The sequence below is a fragment of the Meira miltonrushii genome, assembly GCF_003144205.1.
Source record: "Meira miltonrushii strain MCA 3882 unplaced genomic scaffold FA14scaffold_6, whole genome shotgun sequence".
NCBI classification, from domain to species: domain Eukaryota; kingdom Fungi; phylum Basidiomycota; class Exobasidiomycetes; order Exobasidiales; family Brachybasidiaceae; genus Meira; species Meira miltonrushii.
In genome coordinates, this window is record NW_020289948.1 from 694,318 (window position 1) to 720,550 (window position 26,233).

The 26,233-nt window shown below is 43.3% G+C and overlaps 9 protein-coding genes and 1 non-coding gene across 10 annotated transcripts; 4 read left to right on the forward strand and 6 right to left on the reverse strand.

Moving 5' to 3' along the window:
* Nucleotides 1-72: 72 nt before the first annotated feature.
* FA14DRAFT_162682 (uncharacterized protein) lies at nucleotides 73-2,595 on the forward strand. The gene has a single exon (XM_025499724.1). It carries the CDS (start codon nucleotides 92-94, stop codon nucleotides 2,528-2,530), a length of 2,439 nt encoding a protein of 812 aa, XP_025352122.1. The 5' UTR covers nucleotides 73-91; the 3' UTR covers nucleotides 2,531-2,595.
* Nucleotides 2,596-2,639: 44 nt separating this feature from the next.
* FA14DRAFT_93368 (Pkinase-domain-containing protein) lies at nucleotides 2,640-4,774 on the reverse strand. The gene has a single exon (XM_025503092.1). It carries the CDS (start codon nucleotides 4,437-4,439, stop codon nucleotides 2,748-2,750), a length of 1,692 nt encoding a protein of 563 aa, XP_025352123.1. The 5' UTR covers nucleotides 4,440-4,774; the 3' UTR covers nucleotides 2,640-2,747.
* Nucleotides 4,775-7,032: 2,258 nt separating this feature from the next.
* FA14DRAFT_93372 (uncharacterized protein) lies at nucleotides 7,033-7,533 on the forward strand. The gene has a single exon (XM_025503093.1). The coding sequence runs from the start codon at nucleotides 7,140-7,142 to the stop codon at nucleotides 7,407-7,409; it is 270 nt and encodes an 89-aa protein (XP_025352124.1). The 5' UTR covers nucleotides 7,033-7,139; the 3' UTR covers nucleotides 7,410-7,533.
* A 1,026-nt stretch (nucleotides 7,534-8,559) lies between these two features.
* On the forward strand, nucleotides 8,560-11,094 carry FA14DRAFT_192877 (uncharacterized protein). Its single transcript, XM_025501964.1, has 2 exons — nucleotides 8,560-9,105; nucleotides 9,247-11,094. Exons 1-2 carry the CDS (start codon nucleotides 8,927-8,929, stop codon nucleotides 10,796-10,798), a joined length of 1,731 nt encoding a protein of 576 aa, XP_025352125.1. The 5' UTR covers nucleotides 8,560-8,926; the 3' UTR covers nucleotides 10,799-11,094.
* Nucleotides 11,095-12,786: 1,692 nt separating this feature from the next.
* Nucleotides 12,787-16,027, forward strand: FA14DRAFT_93433 (uncharacterized protein). Its single transcript, XM_025503094.1, has one exon. It carries the CDS (start codon nucleotides 12,842-12,844, stop codon nucleotides 15,725-15,727), a length of 2,886 nt encoding a protein of 961 aa, XP_025352126.1. The 5' UTR covers nucleotides 12,787-12,841; the 3' UTR covers nucleotides 15,728-16,027.
* FA14DRAFT_162685 (uncharacterized protein) lies at nucleotides 15,412-17,741 on the reverse strand. The gene has a single exon (XM_025499725.1). It carries the CDS (start codon nucleotides 17,602-17,604, stop codon nucleotides 15,862-15,864), a length of 1,743 nt encoding a protein of 580 aa, XP_025352127.1. The 5' UTR covers nucleotides 17,605-17,741; the 3' UTR covers nucleotides 15,412-15,861.
* A 213-nt stretch (nucleotides 17,742-17,954) lies between these two features.
* On the reverse strand, nucleotides 17,955-20,879 carry FA14DRAFT_158638 (uncharacterized protein; the record flags this gene model as incomplete). The annotated part of the gene is made up of 1 exon (XM_025497982.1): nucleotides 17,955-20,879. The coding sequence occupies one exon, from the start codon at nucleotides 20,877-20,879 to the stop codon at nucleotides 17,955-17,957; it is 2,925 nt and encodes a 974-aa protein (XP_025352128.1).
* An 854-nt stretch (nucleotides 20,880-21,733) lies between these two features.
* Nucleotides 21,734-24,247, reverse strand: FA14DRAFT_127596 (DEAD-domain-containing protein; the record flags this gene model as incomplete). Its single annotated transcript, XM_025496808.1, has 1 exon — nucleotides 21,734-24,247. One exon carries the CDS (start codon nucleotides 24,245-24,247, stop codon nucleotides 21,734-21,736), a length of 2,514 nt encoding a protein of 837 aa, XP_025352129.1.
* A 341-nt stretch (nucleotides 24,248-24,588) lies between these two features.
* FA14DRAFT_162686 (uncharacterized protein) lies at nucleotides 24,589-25,742 on the reverse strand. The gene has a single exon (XM_025499726.1). It carries the CDS (start codon nucleotides 25,513-25,515, stop codon nucleotides 24,679-24,681), a length of 837 nt encoding a protein of 278 aa, XP_025352130.1. The 5' UTR covers nucleotides 25,516-25,742; the 3' UTR covers nucleotides 24,589-24,678.
* Nucleotides 25,743-25,756: 14 nt separating this feature from the next.
* Nucleotides 25,757-25,866, reverse strand: FA14DRAFT_t40. Its single transcript has one exon. It is a non-coding gene; the product is annotated as a tRNA-Pro (tRNA).
* Between the last annotated feature and the right edge of the window lie 367 nt (nucleotides 25,867-26,233).

Consider the following 26,233-nt stretch of genomic DNA (forward strand, 5'->3'; position numbering starts at 1 on the left):
TTAAAAATTTTGATTTTTGTGCATACTTTTTTCCGGAAATTTTAAGTATGCGTTGATCATATCCTCCATCTTATAGCAACAGGTGACAAAGATGTCATTTGGAGGTCGTAATGGCTCCTCGATGGATGCAGGGAGGATCGCTCCGATCGATCGACAAATTACACAGCTATTATCTGGAGAAGATGCTGTGTCAAATCTCCGATTTACCACACTCTTGCAAGAAGTAGGATCTTCTTCCTCTTCTTCAAAGAGCATTGACTACTCTCAGGAGTTCAATAAACTGTTCATACGTATTCGCCAGCTACTTCAAGGTCAAAAAGAGGCTCAACTGGGACTACTGCTGGCCGCAGAATTGGCACAATCGATACCTTGGCAAAAGATTGTCGCTCATTGTTCGGAATGGATCAATGCTGCTTTGGTGAACTTTAACAAGCATCCTAAAGAATCAATTGCGATTCTTGATTCAGTTTTGGGATCTGAAGCAAGACAACAACCGGAATATTGGCGTAATGTAGGCAGTGCAGGATCGACAAAATATTCACTCATTTTGATGGAAAGTATAGAACAGGCAATCGAAAGAAAGCAGGATCATTTACCCGTTTTGCTAAATGCTCTCGTCAATCAAATCAATTTACATCCCACGTCATTCCGATCGCATGCGCCTAGGATACAGAAGATTTGCTTTGAACTATTGTTCAGTCATCAGATCTGCGTCACACAAGCTACTCGGTTGTTAGCCAAATTGCCATTCACCGGCAAAGGACGGGAAGGACAGATGGACTTATGGTCAGCAACGCTGAGGTTGCTATTGCGTGATGCCAAGATGGCATGGGAGGCTTGCTCTAGCGCATTCCTCCCTACCTCAGATCTACATCAGCAAGGCAATTCAGTATTTCCTCAAGCACACCCTGGCGACGATGTGGCTTATCTGCGGATAGCACATTCTCGACTCGCTCTATTGTTGGGCAGTACTCCCAAACCGGGAATCCTTGCTATCTTCTTGAGTGAACCAAGTCCAGGTGCCGTTAAAGTACCGACAGAAGAGATTCTTGCGCTTGCTCATTCGATTCTATCTCTACATTCATCCTCCGCTACAAGACTGGACCATGCTCCCGAAGTGATCTTGCATGCTACACAAGCTGCGCTGCTTCCTCGTGCTCATATTTGCGCAATCACCTTTCTTGCAAGTCTGCCTGCCTCTATATGGCAAAGAGGATATGGAGAGGCTATTCAAAAGCTCATTATAATCGCTGAGAAGAGCTCAGCTGTTGTTCGTTGCACAGCCTTCAATGCATTGGCAAACATGCCAATGGTATTCAATCCTCATGCACCATTGCTGGCCCGTTGCACAAGGACATGTTTGGCTCAATTGGCTAGATTGGTGACTCAATCAGAAAGTGAGGCAAAAGACATGAGCGGAAACTCATCGGTAGCCACATCGACCAACGGAGCAAATTCACGAGCTAACAAAAAGAGAAGGACGTATGAAGCTGATCAAGTGCTCTTCAAACCACTTGAAGGTCTCAAAGTTCTCTCGGAGGACGAGCAGGCTGCTTGTGCAGCGGCAGTAAGGTTGCTGTCTAACAAGCTATATGAGAATCTGATTCCGTTCGTTTCGCCGCAATCTCACGATTTGGCCCAATCGAGCTGTGTTTTGCTATTGGGGGTACTAGAGCTTGCATTGAGGGAGTCTCAAGGTGAACAAATGATTCAACAATTTGTCTCTTCACTTGCACGTATGGTAAGCCTCAGTCGCGGACCGTTGTTGGGCGTTTTGACGACAAGAGCAAGTACACTTTGTGCAGAAGCAATGAATCATCCCAGCCGATCTATTCAAGCAGCAGCAGAGACTCTGAGAATTGCTCTATGCGATACTTTCCATCCTAAATTGCCACCAAAGTTATCGTTACGATTGCATGTCGACGAAGATCGACAAGAAATCTCCAACGAAACAGAAGAGAAACAACTTGAAGAGGTGACTTTAGATGAAGATCGTGGAAAAAGTGAACAAGAGATCATGCGTGATGTACTGGATATTGTAGACGATGGCGGGGAAGTGGTGCAACAACAAACCACAAAAGCGACACTCTTCCCACGAACGAGCAATGACCATCCATCAGAGCAGACGGTGGCGGCAAATGTGCCTTATTCACCCGATCCAGTCAAGCCCATCCGTCGACCGAGCACGCCACGAATTGGATCGCCAAAGACCTCGCTCCGTCACGATAGCCAGAGTCCTGAACGGACTTCAGGATTCAAGCAAGCTCCTTCGTATTCTTTACCAAGTAAACCGTCTGCGATAAACGCTACTACAAGTGCCGAAGATGGTACGTTGTCACATTTACCTACCACCTTGGATACTTCATCATCTACTGTCGCAATCGCCTCAACAACAACCAGTAAAGTTTCCTCACCTTTGGCCAAACAAGGCACTATGAGCTTTCAAGATGATGATGGTGAGGATTCAGACGATTCAATGCCTGCTTTAGACATTCGTTCATCCGATGAAGAAGATGACGAAGAAGAATAAGTGCTGTGCCTAATCTGTATATTTATGCTTTGTAATAGTACTAATAGCAATTGCATTCCAGCTCGCAGTGTGTGTATGTGTATTGCGTATGTCATTATTGAATGAATGATAAGAAATTATGAGGATCCGTGTATGGGACAAAATGAATCACTAAAATAGTCTACAGCTTTTGAATAAGGGAGATGAGGATGTGATGGTGTGTGTTTTCTTTCTAGTTCTAATCAACGCGCATTGGACTACCAGGAACGAAATTCGTTGGATGTGAAGCTCCATGATCCAACATTTGTCCAATGCTGCCAGGTACGCCACCAGCACCTCCACGATTTCTTCTTCCTAATAGGGTAGCATTGCCCATATTCAATTCGAATTGCTTCTTGTTACGAGCTGCAGAACCACGGTCACGGGTGCCCGCTCTTCCATCATAAAGAGCGGCTTCTGCCATCTTTCTATCAGCGCCACCACGACCAGGGTAATGTTGAGCGGCGGCTTGTTGTTGAGCAGCTGAAGAATTAGAAGAAGAAGTGGATGGGTTATGTTGATGTCTCTGTTGTTGCTGTTGACGATATTCTCTTTCACTTCTTGGAGGTGAAAATGTTTCACCATGTCTTCTTGCAGCAGATTGAATTTGTTCTGCATCTCCGTCTTCATCATCTTCGTTCAATGCTACTCCTCGCAAATTCTCTTGACCGCCAGCACCTCGTCTATGCGCACTTTCTTCTTCCATACGATGAACGGCATATGTAACATCAAATGCTTCCTTCAATTGATTAATGCCTGGACTCATCATTGCCTGTCGGGCACCATTGCCCTTCTTCATACTTAGTAATAGAGGACTATCGAGTGGCATCTCACTTGCTTTTGCCAATGCAATATCTGCCGAATTGAGATCGGGAATTGGATCCTTGACGTTGCACCATGGATGTGCTAAGAATTCATCAATCGTGAACCGTTTAGAAGTGTCAACACAAAGCAAATGTGTAATCAAATCTTTTGCCGAAGAAGAAATGTCATCCCACCATGGACTGAGGAAGGTATAGTATCCTTTTGCAACTTTTTCGGTCAAGACAGAGATACTTTCATCGTAGAAAGGTGGAAAACCACACAAGAGTGTATATAGCACACAACCCAGTGCCCACATATCAACTGATTTGGAGTATCTTTCATCTTTGACAATTTCGGGGGCGGTATAACCAACCGTACCACAAGGTGTCATTGTACTTTCTTCCCAAACAATCTTGCTCAATCCGAAATCGGCAATTTTGACTTTACCAATACCACCACCACCAATACCGGGCATGTATTCTCCTTCATCCTCTTTTTCTTCATCATAAGGTCTCGCTTTATCAATCTTGGATGGGATGATCTTGATTCTTTCGAAGAGTAGATTCTCTGGCTTGATATCTCTGTGAACGATTCCACATTCTTCATGTAAATGTCGTATACCGTTTGCAACTTGCAGAATCACATGTCTGGCCAAAGGTTCGCTGAAGTATGTCAATTTGACAATTTGATGGAACAATTCACCACCTTCTAATAATTCCAAAACAAGGTAATAATGATCTCTTGATTCAGAAAATTCCAACAATTTCACGATACCATCATGCTTCAAATTGCGCATGATTTGAACTTCCTTCAAGATGTTTGCTCGTTCAGTGACACGATTCTTCTTTCTGAATTGAGGGTCCAAGCGACCATCGTTTGAGCTGCTATTCATCTCATACTTTCGTACAACTTTGATGGCGACCTTTTGACCTGTTTTACGTACACGTGCTTTGTACACATTCGAGAAAGCACCGTCTCCCATCTTGCAGATCAGCTGGAAACGTTCAGTTAATCCAGGATAATTTGGCATTTTCTCCGATGCAATCCTTTCTTCCTCCACAATCTTTTCTGCTTCTTTGGTATACATTTGTGCATCAGTTGAAAGCAAAGGCGTTCCAGCACCAAGATCTTGATTTCCTGTAGTTACATGGGCAGGTATGGAAGATGCAGTTTCTGCTGCCGTTACTCCGGGCGCCGAAGGACCTGCTTGATGTCCTTTTGCCAAAGCAGATGAATCGTAATTTGTTTTTGCACCTGCTGGAGCTCCTTTTGCTTCAACTTGATAACCTGATTCTGTCAAATTTGGTGCAGATGAACCAGTTGCTGTTTGTGATCCAAGCTGTGTAAGAATGAGTCATGTCAGTATAAGGTTTCGCGTAAGCGTGCAAGAAAGAAGGCGTTCTTCAGCAGAACAGAAGAGATTTCATCCCATTCCGCTCTGATCCGGGACCGTTGCAGGAGCCGAAGCCAGGTCTGATTCACCGCCCGCCACCATCAGGTACGCTCATTCATTTAGCGCAGATCATTTTCTCCACATCGATACTCACCCCTTTTTGCTGCTGCTGCTGTTGCTGTTGTTGTCTGGACGACATATTAGCTGCTGTTGAAGATGAAGCACTGAAATCTGATCCATTTCCTTCACGAGCAGTTTTACCGTGTCTGATGAAATTTTTGAAATTATCAAGCACCGCCATGACGGCAAGATGATTCTGATCAAATACCGATTCGGGTTAAAGGTGTTGATGAACTTCTTTTGATGAGAAAGGCTCACTTAAGTGCTTTTCGTAGGAATAAAATGTCTGAGAGTTCGAGTGCTGCCCTTCAAGGTATATATTGTGGAGTGATGGTGGAGCTCCAAAGTTGGATGACTTTTTCGTCTTCTAGCGATCAAATGTCAATAAAGCGGATTGGGTATGATCAATCCGATTTGAAACTTGCTTTTAAAGAGTTGATCAATTATGATGATGAGAGTGTTGTTGACAGAATGAAATGAAGAGATGGAGTTATCATGAGTTATATGATGTTGATCTATGCTAAAGATGACCCCAAAAATGTATGCAGGTCAAGCTATTAAAGCAAATGCAGTGTAATGCATGATAATACATACATACACAGTGTGTTTTAAATTTTGTATTTGTTTTTGTTCGATTTGAATGGAAAGCATGATTACAGTTTTGAATCGGGGAGAATGACGAGCTTTAATTTTACCTTGACTTGTGCTATTCGATTTGTTCGGCAGGTTGTAAGGGTTAATTGAAAGTGGAGACTTTCCGTTCAAAAACAGCACCCTCACAGGGCTCACAATGATGATCATGATACATGCTCTGTGATGAAATCATCGAATACGTAGTTTTGCAGTTTATACTCTCTCAGTGCAATCGAACAAAGCGGGAATACAAATAAGCAACAAAACTACTGTTTTACTCTGCTTAAATGCCATTACTCCACTTAATTAAATTTCTCCCCAGCCGACGCGCCGTGTAGTGCACATTGCAGGCTGCACTTTATCGTTCAGATCGAGAGGCCGGGAATAAGGGCCAAGAAGGGAAGAGAAGAGATCAAAGCAGTCCATTCGCGCAATTCAAAGTGAAGTCATCAAAACCAATTCTCCGCCAGCCACAACGCTCAAAGTGCAGTAAATGCGGTAATGATGAATTATAGTACGGCAACTTTTTCCTGATGGTGATTAAGAGGGTTCTCTGTTTAGCCTCTCACTAAAACTTAAACGATTCCAACGGCGTCACTTATCCGAAGAATCAGTTTAGAGACAAGCTTATGTAAGCTGTCGGAGTTAAGCTCGAGGAAAGGATGCTTAAGAATGCTGTGATCCCGTATGGCCCCCCGAACCACATCATCGTGATAGCATATGGAAAGCCATTCACTGTTAGGTAGTTGATATGTCCTTCCTCATCGGTACAAACAACCGTGACATGCCTAAGATTGAGCAACCCTCAGATTAACAGAGCGTGTCATAAAGGATCCTTATGGTAGAAAGGGAGAATGGAAGGGAAGCATGACGAATGAGCTTGTCGAGGCCATAGAAATGGAATATGATTCCACGAAGAAAGATGAGAAGGACTTTCTCTGAATGCGGTCGAACGATTGATTGAAAGCATACGTGGAACTTACGTGTACACATGCAACGTGTCAGATCAATAACACGGGTATGTATTGTATGTACTTGACAGCCAAGTTCATACAACTCCGAAATATGACCGGATTAGAGCTTAAATATTGATCGTGGCTTTGACTAATCATGATTCCGGCAATGCTTGTATTGTTCTTTATGCATCCAAAACGGCACCATCACTAGAATGTATGGTTGATTGGCTGAATTTAGCATATGGTGCATACATTCAATGCTTTCAAGGGCATTACTGCCCAGCCGAGCATACATTCATTCATTCGTTCATGACTGGCAGAACATTTTGCCTGCCTTTCCTTTTAGTCGTGCGTGTAATCCACGCGTACATTTCTGCTGCAAGATTCACGCTTCCATCTTTCGGAGAAATAATAAAACGCCCAGAATTGAAACCTGATGCCAAGCAATTTCAATTTCATACGATTAATTAATAAACGGTGAAATTGTTTAAATCAAATAATGAATTATTGAAATTCGCTTCAGACAATGATTCTCATTTCTTATGTTGATAATAATGCAAGAGAAGTTTGTTCTTTTGAAAGTGTCTAGAACACCGCCGCCTTCGCCGCCATTACCAAGCCATCTTCACCTGTCACAAAGGACGGACTTTAAACTCCGAATGAGAATCATGTCTCACATTAAAGAATGTGCATAAGAAGAGATGCATGGCTATTCTTATTTTCCGTTCATTTTTCCCACAATTTTCCAAAATCAGCGACCACAAGCATTGTTCAGCCACACCACATCATCATCCCATCAATTCGCACTCTAACAGTGAAAGAAACGTTAGGTTTACGTAGCCGAAAGGGAATTTTTTATTTTTTGTCACTTCTTACGCGTGTTTCTCCGAAACTTGCATATTTGCCTCGGCACCGCTTCTTTACACCTGTAAATAGCCTATCTGATGCAGAATGATCGCATGGGGTGTAGTCTGCAACCACACTCTCTATTGAGAATAATCATTCTATAAACTTACCAGGCGAGAATTGATGATGACGATGATTATAAAATAGTCTCATTTCTGTTCGGATCGAAAGAAATTAGACGTTAAGGTAATCATGATCGATGAGAGAATACTATTAGCACCCTAGGGCCTTGTAGACTGACAACCGTCGGTAACCGTTTCTGTTACGAAAGTGCGTGTATGTAATAAAAAAAGTCAATGACAAGTCTCAAGTGTAGTGCCTGCATTAACCGTGCACTTGTACATACATTGAAGCCGAGGATCTACTCGCATATGGCACAAAAGCAGTGTTTTACGTTTATTGTTTTCACCCAAAAGAAACCCGCATGCATTCTTTCATGCTTCAAGTGCTAAACCGCATTGGAGAAATGCAACGGCTCATTGTTTCTTCTAGCGTGAACAGATTTATTGTTTCTTTTGCGGCATTTCCGTTTATAGGGAAAAAGTACACTTTCGTGGCGCCGCATTGTCAGAAAGGAAGAAAAAGGCTAAAGGAAAGAAAGAATAGAGTTGCATGTTGCATCATAAAATTCAACTAAATCCACATGTAAGCGCACTTTGAGAGAGAAGTACCCTTCAAACTTGTTGCTCTATTATTACCCGGACCAAACTGTTTTTTTCCCGAACGAGATACAGTTGTGCACTTTACCTCTAACCTTCTTTTTTATCTAGATTAATGAAAACTTAAGATGTCAATTCATCATCCCTTGGACCTACATTTGCGCGCCTCTCCCCATAGGATTTGGGCACATACTCGGTCAGGATCCAAAACCGCATTTTGAGCCAACGCTAGCCGTTTTCAGGGTGAATGAGCCTTCCGAGATTTAAACGGTTTGATTATTAGGCACTTTAGCCCGATAAACAAACATCTCCGGATCAACCTTTTCTATGCGAGCAAATATAAGTGCATGATGTATTATAGTGTGTCGCGCGCGGTTATTAATTTCCTTGTAAGAGAAAGAGAAGAAGACTTCCGGACGAATAAAAATTAAAGACTGGTTTCATGCATCAAAAAGTTTCAAACATGCATTATTATTGGTTACGTACATACATTTTTGTGAATTCTAAAACCTCACTCTAGCCTCACTCCCTACTGGCCACCAATCCGAAGCTAGGCATTCTCTCAGCGTGTGTGTATGTGTGTATGTACATTGGCGTACATGATGTACTGCTTATGTATCAACAACATACCTGTTCCCCATTGATCAATCCCATCCTATCTTATTCATCGCCACAATCATCTAGCTATCTCAAGCTTTAAGTCAAACTACCTATCATCAAGACATCATCTTTTTGAAATCGATTTAACTCATCCTACTATCCGCATTCATTTGAGCTCTTTACTCGCGGCTCCGCTTACACAACAAACAAGTTGGCCGATTCCACGCATATATATCAATTGGAGAATTTCATTCATTCATTTGAACATAATCAACGTATTCCCTCAACAATCATCACACCATACACAATGCCAGGACCAATCGCGATATCTAGAAATTCGCCAGAAAGCACGATCACACGTCAAAGTGGTATGTCTGGCTCACTTACAGGGAGTAGTAATGGCATCTTGGGCTCTTCTTTTGCAGGTGCTTCAAGTGGATCATTTCGTGAAGCAATTGCCGCTTCTTTTGGCAAAGATGCAGCTGAGTGAGTAATCATTATTAATCTGTACACAACCCGCGCTGAGCTGAGCAGTCACAATTCTGCTGCGCGGCGATCTTGTGACGTCTCTAGACAATTGTGTAACATTTGTGCTGACATTTCATCTGATTATCTTACTAATCACAGCATAATGGACTATTCAATCGCACGATTTTCATCATCTGTCGCCTCAACGGATTCAGATATGACTGCCCTACCGTCCACATCCCTACCACGCACAAAGATCGACAATACATTTTGCAGTAACTTCAAATGTTGCGGTCAAGCATTAGAGAATCTACATGATCTTTTACAACACTATGAAGAGGCACACGTCAAATTCGAGGATGATGATGTACCGGCAATGATCACAGATGATGAAGCACATTCTCCTTCATCTTCCGCCACAGCATCTCAACCTCCAAGCCCCAAATCGACAAACGCAATCGCAAGCTCTTCTTCAAGCAGCACAAGCGAGAGTGCTTTGGACACCAATGAACACCTTTCCGCATTCGATACTACTATCATGCGTAGTCCTTTCAAAGGCAAGAAGCGCAGCTTTGGTCAATTTGCCAACGGTGCCAGCAATGGTCAAGTACATCAATCTCTCCGTAGAGCATTGATTGATAACGGTCTTGGTCGCAGCAATTCCCGTGCTTCATCAGTCTACTCTGCCAACTCTCCATTCTCTACACCTGGTGGCTCTATTCCCGGAACACCAACAGCAGACAATGATATGGAAGCAGCATTCTTTGGAGGTGGTAGCGGTAGCCCAGCGTTCTCATCTCTTTCGCTGCGCAACAATAATGAAGACCACGATTTGCCATCTTGTGCACCGCCAAATCTTTTCTTCCCAGCAGCTGGATCTAGCTCTATCTCACAACTTAATGGAGTCGTGCCACCAGCAAAGAGAGAAAAGACTGCTTCTATGGCCAACTCATCTGCTGCTCTAGAGAACAGCTTGGCCAACCCAGGTGCATTGGGCGATAGACCGTACAAGTGCACTTCACCTGGATGCGATAAAGCATACAAACAGATGAATGGCTTGAAATATCATCGTTTGCACGGTCAATGCAATCAAAACAATTTGCCGCCACAACAACAATTGAGCGCGGTGGTGAATGATAATGCAAATGCGGTTGCAGCAAGTGCAAACAGCATCAAGATTGATTCTGCTCCTCCTACGCCCACTTCAGAGAATGGAGACGAATCACCTACATCTTCTTCGCCAGACAGTAAATCAAGTATGGAACTCGGACCTGGAGCTCTTGCAAAGGGCGAAAAGATGTATATCTGTCAAGTTGGTGCATGTGGAAAGCGTTACAAGAACCTGAACGGTTTGCGTTATCACTACTTGCATAGCGGATCTCACGGCTTGTTGGGCTTGCAATTATTACATGCAAACGGTGGCGGTCCAAGCGCAAGAGCTGATGCTACAACAGGCAGACCAGCAATTAGCACTAATGACCTTTCTAGTGATGCCCTTGCAGCGGCAGCACAAGCAGCAGCAGCTCAACAACAGGCTAAACAACGTGAAGCTGTTGCTCAACAACAAACACAACAAGCACAAGCTGTTATTGCTGCTGCGATTGCTTCATCTCAAGCTCCATCCACAGCAGCCGCAAGTACAACACCTGAAGCTGCTCAAGCTACTCCAGCAGCCTCAACCACCACTCCTACACCTATGCAAACGGTGTAAATTCAACGTTTGCATCAAAAGTCATCTTTCAATGACACCTGTATATAATAGCCATTTTCACCTCTCCGTCCTTTCTCTTTTTTTCATTGATAGAGTTCCCTTTACATATATCCCCAGTCATTAATACACAAGACGACTGTTGTTCCTGCTAATACCTTATTCAATCCTCTATGAACGAGTAATATTCCCAACTTTTTTTTGTTTTGTTTTGTTCATTGCTTTTTCTCTTGTTTCTCTTTTTGTATTTTGATTTCTCTATAGATATTGCACAATTTTGATCAATTCTCTACACCATCTCTCTCAAAGTGACCGATTACATAATGATGATCGTGAACTCGTTCCAATATTCCGGATTAGCTTTCCTTTCGTAGTACAACACTAGCTTCGATTCACATGATCCGGCTTCATTCAAAGCGACGGTCGAGATCCTTGTCTGAGGGAGTAATGAGGGGGGTTCATTGTATAAAGTTAAACTTTTATGAGGCCAATTTGTCTCATATACCATGTGCTTGCGCTTTAGAACGGATACGCGCGCGCGCGCCTGACGAGTTATATCAAACGCGCCATTGTTTCCTAAATAGGTTTCCTAGATAAACACCTCCAGCACAATTTCACTCTCGGCTCTTTTTTTTAATCATCATCATCGTTTTGTCGAACATATGAGACATATGTGATCCGTGACGCATAAAGGTTGGTTTATCATCTGCTGGCTTGATGCTTCTGTTCAATTGCCGAAATGAAGAATCAATCTATGTGTGTATGTGTGTGAGTTTACGGTGAACCTTAATTATGGTTGCAAGAACGTGTGCATCAACACTCAATAATAGGGTTCTAGCAACAACAGATCGGGGTATGATTTTGATCAACATCTACCCTATCCAAGCTGATGATCTACACAAAACAGTCCGCATTACACCATTCCATTATTGGCAATATAGACAGTTCAAGTCTTTACTCCGCTCTCAATCTGTCCCACTTTTGATTCAGAATACTGCTGTGGTACAGCTTGATAACCAACACAAATGACCTTGACGAAAGCAACCCTGCTTCAGGGCTAGCAATATATGCATAGATGTTCCAATTTCTACACTAACGAGTCCACAATTCTAAGCTTACAGCGATGATATTCTTGCTTGTTTAGTAGTATGGTGCATTCGGTGGCTTTTGCACTATGGCATCTTGACAGTTTCCTTTGACTCTCTAAAGGCCGGTTATTGAGAGGGGTTACCGGCTACTTGTGGAGTATGAATGAGAAAAAAAACACATCAATCTATTGAACAAAGTGCATAATCTAAAACTAGTCAATTTTCAATTCATATGCGAATTCATTATTCATTACTCATCTTTGTCTCACCATCATTTCCTTCGTTCACACGCTTTGGTTATTGAATACCCTACTTTTCGCCCTCTCCCCATCATTCGATTCATTCAATTTACTGGCTCATTGAGAGACACAAATTATCATTTCGAAAAGAGCTTCTATCTAAAACCAAATCTCAAACGAAGCCACTTTACCCGATCATCGAATACAGAAAAGAAAAAAAAAGACGGAGTGGTCCAGGCTTATCATAATCATTCACAAAAAGATCACGCAATCTGTTTCTTTTATCAATTCATTTCACACACTGGCAATCTCCCACGCAAACTTTCCTTATCGCAAACATACAAATCTCTCCCCACAACTTGACCCACATCCGAAGTCCAGAAACAGAATTGATCGCTCGGACCGTTACTTCGCCTCGTTTTTTCACCAATCAGTAAACGTGATCAATCTCTTCGTTCACTTCTCGCACTCTCTCCCTCATTTTTCCAACTATCCGACCTGTCAATCGAACAAGCGAAACAGACACCCCTCTTGCACACAAGGCACTTTTGCTTTGCTTACTCTAATCTGGATCTAATTGAATTGATCGACAAGGGGCATAGGAACGCACTCACATTCACGGTACCTTTCTATTCTCCGACGGGTTATACATAAATATGTGAGTACACACGATAGAGTTGTTTCTTTTCCATCCCCTCCGATCACATCCACTTCCCGTCATGGTAAATTTCGCAATGCTTACTTCGTCATTCTCTCATCCACCTACAGACCAACAATCATCCTATTCACCCTTCTCGGCTGCTTCTTCACAACTTTCTTCTATACCCGAATCAGAAGAGGAGTCAGATCCATACATCTCAACAACCAACGCATTAGGCTTATTCATCGAACAGAAAATGTCAACCGATTCACCTACACTAAATTGGACACCATTTTTTGAAGGAGGCGGAATGAGTGCATCCAATAGCGGACAAGATTTATTCTGGTCAAAACATACAGATGAAGATGGGAACCTGAGTGCTTTGGCTGCATATGAAGCAAGGGCAGACGCAAACAATCACGGTATATCTTCTGCTTCAAGTAGTCAATCAGGTTCGGATATCTTTCCTTCTTCTTCAATTCATCATTTACCCGCTTGGAATTCGATGGGAAACTTTGAAGATGAACATAAAAATAACGAGAAGGATCATCAATTCACTCACGTTTCACCGGGTGATGCATATTCTACAAGTGGTTTATCGGATAGAAATGGTGATGATGGATTCAAAAACGATCTTTGGTTCATTCCTTCTCCTGAGACTGGCTCGGCTCCAAGTGCTCATCTAGCCTTACAACGTAAAAAGCGCATGCAATTCGATACGTCAAACGAAGCCTCTTTGCAAAGTATGAAAGAAGCGGTTGGATCACCCGGTGCTTCTTTGCCTTCAAAGCTAAAAGCATTCAAAAGTGTTCCAAATTTGAAAAGAAGAATTTCATCGGGATATACTGCAAGATTAGAAGAATTGTTATCCGAAATGGGTTGGCCTAAACAAGGTGAAGATGGAGAACCAGAAGATAGCGGAATTGGCGATTCAACGGCACAAGATAGTGAAATCGGTAATGATACCGTGGTTGCATCCCACTCCGCCGGAAACGAGAATGCCTCTTTTGCAGGCGATCACTCCTACTCTATCTCAGGCAATGCAAGTAGTTCTACTTCCAGCGGTGGCGGTGGCGGTGGTGGTGGTGGTGGCATGTCTCTACAAACTACAAACAGTGCTCTTTATCAACGTAGAGCTGTTTCAAGGGATGGTACGATGCCCGTTCCTGCACCCGTCGAAGTTCCAAAAAGACCGGAAGATCTAGTGGACAATAATGCAACCGAAACAAACGATGATCAATTTAACCTTGATTCGTTCAATTCCGGTCTTGCACATTCATCTTCTTCCCTTTCTCTTGGAAATTCAAACGACAGTCAATTCTCATCTTCGAATATGCTCAACAATTTGAACGCGGTTTCACAATCTTCTATGAATCAAAGAAGAGCAGCAGCTTTGATCGCTCAACAGCAGAGGCTACAACAATTGGCAGATCAAGTAAATGCCACGGGATCAACGAGCAATATTGCAAATTCAGAATCGAATGCTGGATCATCAAGTGAAGGAGTGAATAACAACATGCAGCTTTATCAATCTTCCTCTGTCAATAATTTGAACGTCAGCCCTGCTACCGGAAGACCAAACACTGCAAGTTCAGGAAGCAATATGACCGAGCTACACACACCAATTACACCTTTTGTTGGCATGTCATTAAGCAGTGCACCTGCATCGGGTAGTGGTGTCAATAATCAAGATGCATTGCCCCAAATTCCATGGACAGGAAATGCAGCTCAAGCGTTTTCGTTCACTCCACAAATGGCATCCGGACTATCGGGAAAGAACGCTGTTGGAATGAACGATTTCACGATGATGCAATTCGGTAAGATGCAAGCGGGATCAAACAACGATCTAGGAAGTAGCAAAGAGGCACAAGCCGATTATTTGGCAAACTTGCAAAACTCTTTGGGTTTGTACAATTTGCCAAACAACAATAATGCTACTTCTACAACCACCGCTATCAACCCTGCTGCCGTTTTGGATCCTTCATCATTCTCGTCTTTTCCTCCAATGCCAAACTCTGCAATTGGCCTAATGCCTTCCTCTATTTCGAAGTCCGATTTCATCACTTCTTATCCACAACTCACCTCAAATCAACATCATCAAAAGCTCATTTTCCCACCTCAACAACAGAAAGTTATGCCGGTAGGACAAAGTGCATTCGCAGGACAAAGGCCAAGAGCAGGTACTGCAATGGCAGCCTTGGGAGATTCAGCTTCTCATCCATCTCCAAGACATATGCGTAGTACGCCGAATTTGCACATGATGTCGCCTTCTTCTTCGATGGATGGCAACCAATACGCTTCCATGCAAAATCCAAATGGTTCATCTTCCGTACACAACACGCCAAACAAGAGTGTAAGAAAGATTGCAAGTAATCGAAGGTTGAACATGCTAAATGCAACTCCTGAAACACCTTCGATGCAATTGTATGGAACGATCCCAAATTCACCCATGAGTCCAACCAAACGTGGAAGAAGTAACACGGGCATGCTTTCCTCTTCTACTTCTTTTGGAGTTGGAAATACGAATTTCGAATTTATCAATTACGGAATTGAAGACGCAGACGAACTCTGTTCAGCCGTTGCACCGAGTGGATCGTACAAGGTGCCATTGAAAGGTTTCGGAGGCGATGACGATGATGATGATGATTACGGAGGCAGTATGGGCGATAATGCAGCTGAAGCGGACGAAAGGATACAATTCGATCAACCTTCTTCTCCACGTAAATCGTCAAATTCTAAAGCCAACAGAAACGGTCCAAGGTGGGAAGATGCACCACCTTTGCCAAACATGACGCCAAGTATGAATTCTTCAGCTTCGATTTCTGAAAAGATTGAAGATTCCGTGCAGAATCCAACTTCAGAAAATGCTGATAGACAGGTAAAAAGACGCAAGAGTGATGCAAGTATGATGTTAGCAGGACGTAAAAAGAGTCCCTCCATGAGCAATTTGCGCAAACGTGATTAAGACCTTGTCCCTGCCTTTCTTTTTTTATGATTTCTCTTTCCCCTCATCTGTATACACAGCGCTCGAGTTCATCATTTCATTCATTAATATACATGCAGTTTCGTGAGATAAATTGAAAAATCGTATTTACACCCTCAATTGAAAGCTAAATGGAAGCCCGGTAAATCTTCCTCTCCCGGCGTATCAATATGACCAATAGCAGCCACATCATCATCTTCGTCAAATCCTCCAACTTCCACTGCGATTCGAGTTGCGATTTCTTTACTTTTCTTTATACTTTCTCTATCTATCACACGACGAAAAGCACGAGGTAAAGTGATCAATCTATGTTGTTCACGTGCTTCCCAATCGTTTGAAGATGCAAAATCGGCCAAAGTACCTGAATCCGTTGTGGTGAGAGGAGGAAATTGAATGCCTAATGAGGATTGTGAAGCAAGTTCTCGTCTGTACGGTGGAGGAAATAGAGAACCGCTCATACTTGGCCTTGCAGATGCTTCTGCTGAAGGTGGAACGGAAGGGTTGAAAGGACGTTCTTGCGATGGCCTTTGCGATCCGATACTATTGCTACTCGCCAAAAGATCAGCAGCGCGCGGTACGGTGTCAGTTGACGATAAAGGTTCATTTTCATTCTGTCGAATAACTTCAATAATGTTTCTGCGAATATGACGTAATTCAAGCCAAATAGATCTTGCTTGTCCTTGTAAACCGTCAATTTGCTCCTTCAACTTCTTTTGTCTTCTTACGCTCTTTTCACGTTCTTTTTCGATGTGTGCTTTAACGACTTTGCTTTGTGCATAAGAAGATTCTAACGATCTATGTAGACCTTTCTCGTTAACGGTATTACTGTTCCATTGATCGGGTAATCGTGTAAGTTCAATCACTTCCAATTTTGGTAGTGGCTTTATCCTTCTCTGAATAGCTCTTGCGGAGATGAAATGGGTATGCAAATCACCACAAAGTGTCTTTGCTCTTAGGATAACCCCACGAGAATGTCTTGCTGTGTACTTTGAATCTGTCCCTTTCCATAATTGTGTTTTATGTTTGGTATTGCTCGCCACACCTGTTTCGATTCCGATATTTAAACCTTTGAGTAATTCATTTACCATTGTATGACATAATGTATGCGCTTTTGTTAGATGTGTTTGTGCTCTCTTTTCAAGTTGTACAGATGCTTGTAGCCTTCTTGCCGTTTGCCATAAGATATGATACTTTTGTTCCAATTCATCTTCTTCAGGATGTGCGGGTGTTTGTCCGCTAAAGACTTGATTATCCAGAGCGTCTAATCTTGCTTCAACTCGTTTGAATTGGGCGAGTTCCGCTTTGAGGGTTGCGATGTGTTCGGTTTGTTCCCTCCAATCGCGATCCAACATATTTACCTGATCTTGTACTTTGTCCAAATTGTTCAACGATTCTTCCATCTTTGCCTTGTATGCCCTCTTTTTCTTCGGCATCCAAAACGCTGCACCCGTTCCTTTACCTTTTGCACTCTGCAGGACCTTTAAACTTTCTTCGGCTCGTCTTAGCTCTGCTCTTTGACTTTTGAGCCTTCCCGAATCTTCATATATTCTTTCTTGTGTTCCTAGAATCATTTCTTCCAACAGCATATTCGCGTCCAAGTATGCATGCAGGGATGAATGATGTTGCAAGTGTGGTCTGATTGCTTCTGTTACATCTGTTGGTGTTGGCAGATTCAAATCTTCTTCTTCCTCTCTTTGTTCGTTCCGCCTTTCTACTTCCTCATAATCGTCATCTTCATCATATGCCGGAGCAGCACGTAAGATTGAATCGAAATGAGGAGCAGGCGCTCCACTACCTCCACCGGCTTGTCCTAATCGTAATGCACCGCTTGATTTGGCTATAGCAGTGAAGCTTGACATGTTGTGTGATGGGTGACTTCAAGGATGTGAAGGTGATGATGTGAAAGTCTGTCTTTTGATCATAATCAACAAACTTCCCTTTTCACGAGTAAAACCCTTGAAGTGGGACCCAATGAATGGATCTTTGATGCTTTGGTAAAATCCACTTTTGTTTTGTTCTCTCTTTAGACCCGAAATGCCTGCAGGTATCAAATGCACGGCGTATGCATCAATAGATCAGCGCACACACACACAATCAATCACTCGGGGTACATTTGCCGGGAATCACCTTATGCGCCGAGGCGGCAACTTTACGCTATAACATAAAAATCAGTTCATTACTATATATCATACAAATCATTTACCATCCATCACCAAGCAGCTTGTGCACCTCTTCGAGTATAAGAAGCTCGAGTAGGAATATATGTATAATCAGCACTTTGATCAGCTGTACTTGTAGGTGCAGCATCCAGAAGGGCATAATCATGAGATGAATCCCAATCAGCATGAGATCCGTTAGAAGTACGACCTCCATTAATTGCTCCATTTGAGGTCATGTTCCAAATTGCATCACTGTTGGACATATTAGACTCGTCTTGGTCTTCATCTCCGTCTTCGTCCCCTTCTTCCTCATCCTCCTCCTCGTCTTCTTCCTCCTCATCTGGCAATTGCGAAGACCTTCTAGTCCTTACAGTATTCTCAACCCGCCTTCTTGCAGCTGGTCTTGTATCATCCCGCCCACCATTCGTACTACGAGACAGATCTTGATCTTGAGAGGTGGAACGTGCAACCTTTGCATTTTGAGAATCTTTCTTTGGAATTCCTTGTCCACTCTTCTTTGCAGGTTTACCAAGCAATCTTGCCTCTTTACGTTTATGAAATGCAACTTCATCAATTGCATTATCAATAACTTGTAACATCAATTCACGTGCTTTCCAATGTCCTTCACAATCTGCCAAGATTGGAAAATCATATTCGATTCGATTAAAGCATGCCAAAAGTCGATCTTCTGCTTGTTTGGCCAATCGAACGTTTGGTTCAAGCCAATTGTTGTATACCGTTCGCGCCATTCTTCGTACGGCACGATATTCTGGATCACCTCCAACTTCCAAGTATTCCTTCAACGGGATTCTACCGATCGTGGCTAAACTTCTATTTGTCTTTGCTTTTCTATCAAGGCGAACTTCTTTGATCGTTCGATAAAGTGCTTTCGGTACATTGCGTGTCTTTGATGGCGGAGGTGAACGTGGTTCAAGCCATTCTAACCATAAATCATCCGGTCCTTCTTGCGTTTCATCAGCTTCTTCTTCTTCTGCCGCTGGTTGGGATGGCCGCAAAGATTCCCTTGGCAAAACTGCTTTACGTTTACGGCCACGGCGAAGGACAACACGTGGATTTGCCGGTTCATTCTCTTCATTTTCATCGTTGGCTGAAGCAGATTGATTCGTACTCGATCTGTTATGTATAGGACGACTCTGCTCAGATTGCTGTGGCTGTAGCTCCTTCTCCACCTGCTCAGCATCTCGAACCAACTCGCTTTCCGCTGCCTTTTGTTGCTCTTGCTGTTGTCTGATTTGATTCTGCGCTTGAGCTTGGTACTGCTGCGATAACGATTGCCTCTGCTGCTGTGCCCGCATGCTGACCCGCCTTGATTCTCTTCTTGGGATCACATTCATGCTCAAATCGAACGAAGAGAAATCATCATCAACATCAGCCGCAGGGATTGATTCACTGAAAACGGGACTTGGAATGCGATTAATATGATCTTCCATATTCATTATCGAATCTCCATTATCATATCGTGGCGGTCCAGAATGCGGGGTAGCAGCACTGCTCAAATCACTGCTATCTGTGTTTGATTGTCTCAGCTGATTGTCTACCGAAGAGTGAGAGATCGAAGTGCCTTTTCCTTGTCGTGTCTGTTGTTGGATATATGCCCTTTCACTCGGTCCATCACCTTGATGGAAAGTTGTCGAAGCAGGTGTCCCGATAAAGTTCAAAGGATCATCAAAGCTTTCGTTTAGCGCCGGTACCTGTAAGGTCTGGTTCGAAGATCGTTGCCGATTCTCTGTTTGATTTTGCGTCGAATGTATCTGTACTTGTTCCGGTGAAATATGCTGCTCACTGCCTCCGTTCGTTCCTGCGGATCGAGAAATGCTATCATTCTGCCTTCGGGAATATGTCTCTGATGGAGCCTGTGAGAATGTAATCGAGAGTCCGTTACTAAGATCTTCGTTTGAAACGGATCGATCCGTCTCTCGTGATATTGCCGAACTGGAATCTTGTATCATTTGTCCTCTAGAGCTTTGGGATTGCGGTAATTGACTCATTCCGCTATTCTGTATGCTGTCACTTTGTTGTCTTTGATTCTGATCGTGCTGAATAGCATTGGGTGAGGTTGAATGGAAAGAAGAGGTGGAAGGGTGCTGTGATGTGACCGCTTCACCGTTCGAGGAGACGTTGGAAGAAGGGTGTATCTGGTGCTGATGGCTTATTTGTTGATGAGAAGGATTGGCAAGATTCTCAGTCAAAGAAACCAACCTCTCCAAAAGAGAAATCACCAATTCATTTTGACTGACTGATGTTGCCACGTTTCCAGCCAATTGGGCCATATGCCTGTTTAGCTGTTGCAAAGCAGCTGTATTCTGGAGACCGCTAGCATCCGATCCGTTATTGTCTCCTCCACCGCTACTTGGCGTTGCAAATTGAGGATAATGTTGCTGCTGCTGCTGCTGCTGTTCAGCTTGTTGATGATTGATGCCATACGCTTGATCTCCATGATCTGCCACAGATGCTGGCATATTTTGCATCCTTGAAGGTTCTCCGGTATTTTGGACTGGATATTGATTCATGAACATGCCTTTGGATGTGATGGGCGTTCCGAATCCCATAGATGGATGATCGTGCTGCTGCTGCTGCTGTTGTTGCTGCTGAACATGGTGCTGGGTATTCTGTTGTTGCCTTTGCTGATGGTTTTGCGAATTGATGGAATTATTGGCCACGTTATTGTTGTTCGAGCCAGTAGGGTTGCTGTTCCCAAAAGACGTTCCAAAAGTAGGATAGAAAGGTGCTCTTGGGGTATGGTCTTGAACGATGTTCTCGCTAATAGAAGACGAACCAATATTGCTATTATTCGAAGGCGTACTTGCAACGATGGGTTGATAGCCAACATTTCTACGAAAGCCGGTACCATAGACTGATGATCCGGTATTCTGCATTGCGTTGGTATTTGGTCTTCCGGATGATTGAGATGTATAAGGAGCCATTGGCCGTTGTTGGCCATTAGATGTGTACATAGCGGGGAAAACGGTATCCTGACGAATCTCTCGAGCTTTTAATGATGGTCCATTCGAAGATCAGCTGGGTGTGTATTCAGTACGTCGTAACTTCTTTCTTTCGCGGATTCTTGCTTTACGACCTTCTCCTCCCCCTGGCAATGAGACCCTCACGATTCGTTGTTGATGATGGTCAAGAGAATGATTTCCCATAAAATGCGCGAACATTCAATTGTCAGAGTGAATCCAAATGTCCCATTTTAAAGAAAGTTGGTGCGGGCAGGGGAGCAGTAAAAAAGTTCAAAAATTGCTTTTGACAGGTAACGACTGGCCACTTTACGCGTGGAAATGCAATACATGTCAAACAGTGGTGATGGTGCATATGCATAATTTAAGTTTACACTGCTTATGTGCTTTAACCTCGGGACGAGACCTAGAACTATTCATTAGTCTGTTAATCCCGATAGAAAGATGCATATCACCGGTTTATAGGCAAACGTTTATCACGGTGATTCGGACATTGTGGCTTCATATTAGAAGATCTGAACCGTTGGCTATCAAGTGCCCTCACCCTTCTTCTGAAGTCTAAAATGTTATCTAGTAGAATATATTGCTAAAAGTACTGTACAAATGCTACTCAAAAGGAGAAAAGAACGAATTGTCAGCATGATAATCAATCAACTTCTCTCACAAGACTGGAATCAGTTTTATGAATTAGGCTTCGTCTTTCCCTTTTGATCGAACATACACCGGCGAAAGTGACATTCATAATTGATCAAAAGGGCATTATCTGACGCAAATTACCATAAGAGTACCATCATTTGTACATCTCATACTCGAGCAAAACACACTTACCTTTTGTCTTTTTCGTTTCTTTACTCCCCACCAAGCAAACGCAAAGCCAACGATTCATCTTCTTCCAATGTTGAAGTTGGCTTCATTCGCTTGTTGGGTCTGTATTGTTCTTGCTCGTATGCCGCCTCTTCATCGTCACTTTCATCCTCGGCTTGATCATCGTCCCCTAGATCAAAGTCAGGGGTCTCATATCCATCTTCCCGATCATCTTCCGGAGCAAGCATAACAGTCGGTCCTGCATCTTCTCCTTCTTTCTCTTGTCTTTCACGATCACGTTTGCGTATGCGTTTCTCACGTTTGGCTTCACGTACACGTTCTTTATCTTGTACGTCACTCTGTTGCAATGCCTGTCTTTCACGATCGACAAATTCTTGTGCTGCTGAACGTGCATCGCCCAGAGTGCTTTCATCTTGCATTTCATACAAGCGATGTGCATTACCTTCATCGTCAAATGTCAACTTCTCTCCTAATCCACGCAATCCCGCTGCTGCCGATCGCTTCTTGCTTGTGCCCATCTGTAATTTACGTTTAGACAATTCGGACTCCTTTGCGGTTTGCAGAGAATCTTCTCCGTCAAGGGTATGGTCAGCACGCTTCAAGGTGATGAAGTCGTCCTCATCGTCTTGCTCCTGATCAAAGGTGATCTTCTCACTTGCCTTCTCCGGTTCACTTTCGCTTTCTTCGCTGCTGTCTGAATCTGAGCTATCCGCCTTTCTTCTACCCGCGATTGCCTGTTCCCGAGTCATCTCTTCCTCATCCGAAGATTGTTCCTCGTCATCATCGCTTTCTGCTTTAGCAACCTTGGTCTCTGTCTCCTCTTCGCTATCTTCCTCTTCATCATCAGCGATCAAGTTCTGATAATGTTCACTCAAGACGCCTTGATTCTTGCGCTCGAACATACGATCATACTTTGTGCGAACTTTATTCGAAGCTTCTGCTTCATCCTCCTCTTGTGTCCCCGACGGTTTCCCGTATCGTTCCCGCTTCTCGAGTAATTTCTGCGCTCTCTTCTTTGCGGCTTGTGCATCTTTTACGAATTTAACCTTGGGTGCACCGGCCAAACCCAAAGATTCGGCAAAAGGTTCAAGTGGTAATTCGGTAACGTCAAACGTTGATTTATCACTTTGTAGATAAATTGATCGAACATAAGAAACGAATGCTTTTTGGGCAAGATATTTAAGTTCGGTATCTTTGAACAAGAATCCTTGCAAATTTTCGTTGATACTTTGTACCTTGTTCTCTCTTGCTTTGATCATTTCCGGTTCAACGCCCTTCTTCTTCAGGCTGGCAAGCATACCTTTTTCCTCACTAGGCAGCAAGAGCATCAAGCTATTCCCTTTCGCATTGTATCGTGCCGTCCTTCCCACTCGATGAATATATGTGTCAGCATCTTCCGGAGCATCAGCTTGGATTACCCAATCTACTCTTGGGAAATCGAGTCCTCTCGCAGCGACATCCGTCGCAAATAGAACTGCATGCTGCGATTTGGTGAATGCGTTGAAGATGTCAAATCGTTTTGTTTGTTTTTGTTTTCCATGCAGGCACATAAGTGGCATTCCCGGTCTCATTCTGCAGAATGATTCGTGGGCAAACTGTACCTGGCGACAGGCGGAAAAGAAGATTAACACCTTGCTTTTCAAATGCGTTCTGATGAAAGAGAACAACACGGAAAGCTTCTGTTCCAAAGGTACGACCATGTAGTGCTGCTGCAGGTTCTCCGGCATGTATCCTTTCTTGTTGTCCTCATCGTGCACGGCAACATACTCTGGTGAGGAGAGACTGAGACGGGCTAGATCTTTTACACGCTTCGTTTGAGTGGCTGAAAACAACAAAGTCTGTCGACCTTGCTTCGGTAGATTTTCCAGAATTGCATCAATCGTGTTCTGAAATCCCATATCCAAACATCTATCCGCTTCATCTAGAACGAGCATCTGCACGTTCGATGTATCGAAATCGACAGTCTGATCCATATGTTGTAACAATCTACCAGGCGTGGCCACCAAGATGTTCATCCTTCCTAATCTGTTCTTCTCTTGTGTTACATCCTTACCTCCAATCACTAGACCAGCACTGATCGAATGTGCTGTACCGATCCTACGCAAAACTTCAAAGATTTGAATCGCTAGCTCTCTTGTGGGCGATAAGATCAACGCTCCCAAACCATCTCCAGGTCCCCACTTTTCCTTGTACAATCGCTCGATCACAGGGATGAGGAAAGCTAGCGTCTTTCCCGATCCAGTCCTTGCTGCTCCAAGAATATCGCGACCGCCTAATGAGAGCGGTATGGATTTTGCTTGAATGTCTGTCATTTCTACATAGGATGACTTCTTGAGCCCGATCATCGTCTTTTTCGTGAGAGGTAGCTCATCAAACCGTTTTAACTTCGTAGAAGAGCTACTTCCGGCTTTTTTGCTTTCATCGTAAGCCTTCATCATCTCTTCCGTCCGTCTTTCCAATTCTGCCAATTCATCTTCTTCGGACACTTGCTTTTGCTGACGTGCTTTACGTGATCTTGATGCATTCTTTCCATTCATCTTTCCCTGAATGCCACGTTGAACACGCGTGAGCTGCTGTTCACCATCTTCATGATTCGACCTTCTTTCCCTTCGATTACTGTTCTCTATATTCGGTCTCGACATGTTTGACAGAGGGATGGTAAGCAGTAGCTAAAGAAGAAGGACTGTAAATTATCTCAATTCTCCACGCTTTCTCAACCAAAAAATCCAACAATTAATTTTCACGTGTTTTTTTGCCTGAGTTTTTTTGCATTAACACTTCTTCCAAAAAAAATAAGAAGAAGCCGAGCTAAAATTATCGTGGCTTATATCCGAAGCAAAAAGCGTCGTAACACAATGAATCTCATGATCACAACGAATCTGTGTATATGGATGAATTAATCGAGACTGAGTAGTGACATAGTTCCAGATACAACAAAAGAGTATATTCAGAGAATGAAGCACATCTTTCATTCCTTACTCATTTCTGCTCTCCACTCCCGTACACCTTCATCTTCATCCTCTCCAGATTGAGCAGCAGGCTTCTTTTCATCTCCTTCTTGTGCTTCTTCCCGTTCTTGTTCGCTTCGTTCAAATTCTTCTTCATCCTCTAATTCTTCTTTGTAGTGTTCCGGATATTTACGGAAACAATCTTGCATTCCTTTGAATTTGTCAATGCAATCAACACCTTTCACCTCTTCTTCTGAGAATACGAAGCAGCTGAATGCCTCCTTGAACTCTTCCCCACATGGACCTTGTGCCATTCCTCCTAAGCAAGGACAATCCCAATTGATCGTGTTTGTTTCGGGATCGAATGCGGATTGTTGTGATGCATCTTCGGATAAATCTTCCATATCAATAGGTGTGGCTTCTTCTACTTTTTCTTCTTCTTCTTTCTGCTCTTCCGGCTTGTCTACCTGTCCTTCCTCTTCCTGCTCTTCTGTTTGTTCAGACTTTTCTTCCTCTTCCTCTTTCTCCTCCTCCTCCTCCTGCTGTGGTTGTGGTTCCTTCTTGCTCTCGCCACCTTTACTGCTCTCTCCTCCCTTTTCATTCACAATCACACGTTCAAAGTATGCTTTCCTCTTGGGTGCACTTTCAAGTTGCATCTTATTCGAATCACCAATCATTGATCCAACTCCAACGCCACCAGCAGCCAATGCTAGGACAGATGCTGCTCTGTAGGCATTTTTTGACGTTGCCCATTTGCTTGAGCTATTACTGTTTGTGGCCATTCCACGCCTTGCCACTGCCATTCCTACGTTGCATGGCTGCCGTGCGGCTGTTCGAGCGATTGTACGAGCAAACATGTTGATTAAAGAGATAGGTTGTTGTACAGAGACAAAAGGTGAATTATCCTTTCTTTCAATATTTCTAACCTTTTCCCCTTCAACTTGTGCAAATTAGGCAAGGCGAGGAGATCTGAGCCAAATCACACTCGGAAGAAAGGGAAAAAATGTGCTTATGAGTAGTGGCACGCTTGAGCCAAAAAAGAATAATCAAGAAATTCCAATAAAAGCGCGAAAATGTGAAGATGAAAGAGGAAAAAAGGGGTCTCACCGGGAATCGAACCCGGCACTCGATCAAATTATTAAATAATTCAATCCGAAATATTAGGAAATAATCCCTAAGATCGTATGATACCACTCCACCATGAGACCGGTTTTTCCGAAGGAAAATTTTATATACAATAAGAATCAAACATGCAATCCCTACCATCTCAGCGCCTTCACAGACAGAATAACGGATTTATGAGTCTCTGACATTCCTACAGCCTATCATCTCACTGTTCTCAATTTCTAACGACCTCTACATATAGAACGGAGTAGAGAGGCAGTGCATTATAAGTATAGGTACTTCAGATGATGAGGGAAATCTGTAGAGCTTGAATTTAAGCTCTAAGCCCTCTTTAGCAGAAAGCTGAAGGGAGACACTGTTTTGGGATACCCGAGGTATCATCGCGAATAGCTACCTAGTGCGTAAGAGTAGCCAGAAAGAATGTCAGAAAGAGAGGATAAAATAAACATG

Bases quoted from the DNA above. Each gene is read 5' to 3' on its own strand.
- FA14DRAFT_162682 (XM_025499724.1), top strand. From the start codon at position 92: ATGTCATTTGGAGGTCGTAATGGCTCCTCGATGGATGCAGGGAGGATC.
- FA14DRAFT_93368 (XM_025503092.1), bottom strand. From the start codon at position 4,439: ATGTATACCAAAGAAGCAGAAAAGATTGTGGAGGAAGAAAGGATTGCA.
- FA14DRAFT_93372 (XM_025503093.1), top strand. From the start codon at position 7,140: ATGTGCATAAGAAGAGATGCATGGCTATTCTTATTTTCCGTTCATTTT.
- FA14DRAFT_192877 (XM_025501964.1), top strand. From the start codon at position 8,927: ATGCCAGGACCAATCGCGATATCTAGAAATTCGCCAGAAAGCACGATC. The intron at 9,106-9,246 runs GTGAGTAATCAT...TACTAATCACAG, and splicing joins TTTGGCAAAGATGCAGCTGA to CATAATGGACTATTCAATCG.
- FA14DRAFT_93433 (XM_025503094.1), top strand. From the start codon at position 12,842: ATGGTAAATTTCGCAATGCTTACTTCGTCATTCTCTCATCCACCTACA.
- FA14DRAFT_162685 (XM_025499725.1), bottom strand. From the start codon at position 17,604: ATGTCAAGCTTCACTGCTATAGCCAAATCAAGCGGTGCATTACGATTA.
- FA14DRAFT_162686 (XM_025499726.1), bottom strand. From the start codon at position 25,515: ATGTTTGCTCGTACAATCGCTCGAACAGCCGCACGGCAGCCATGCAAC.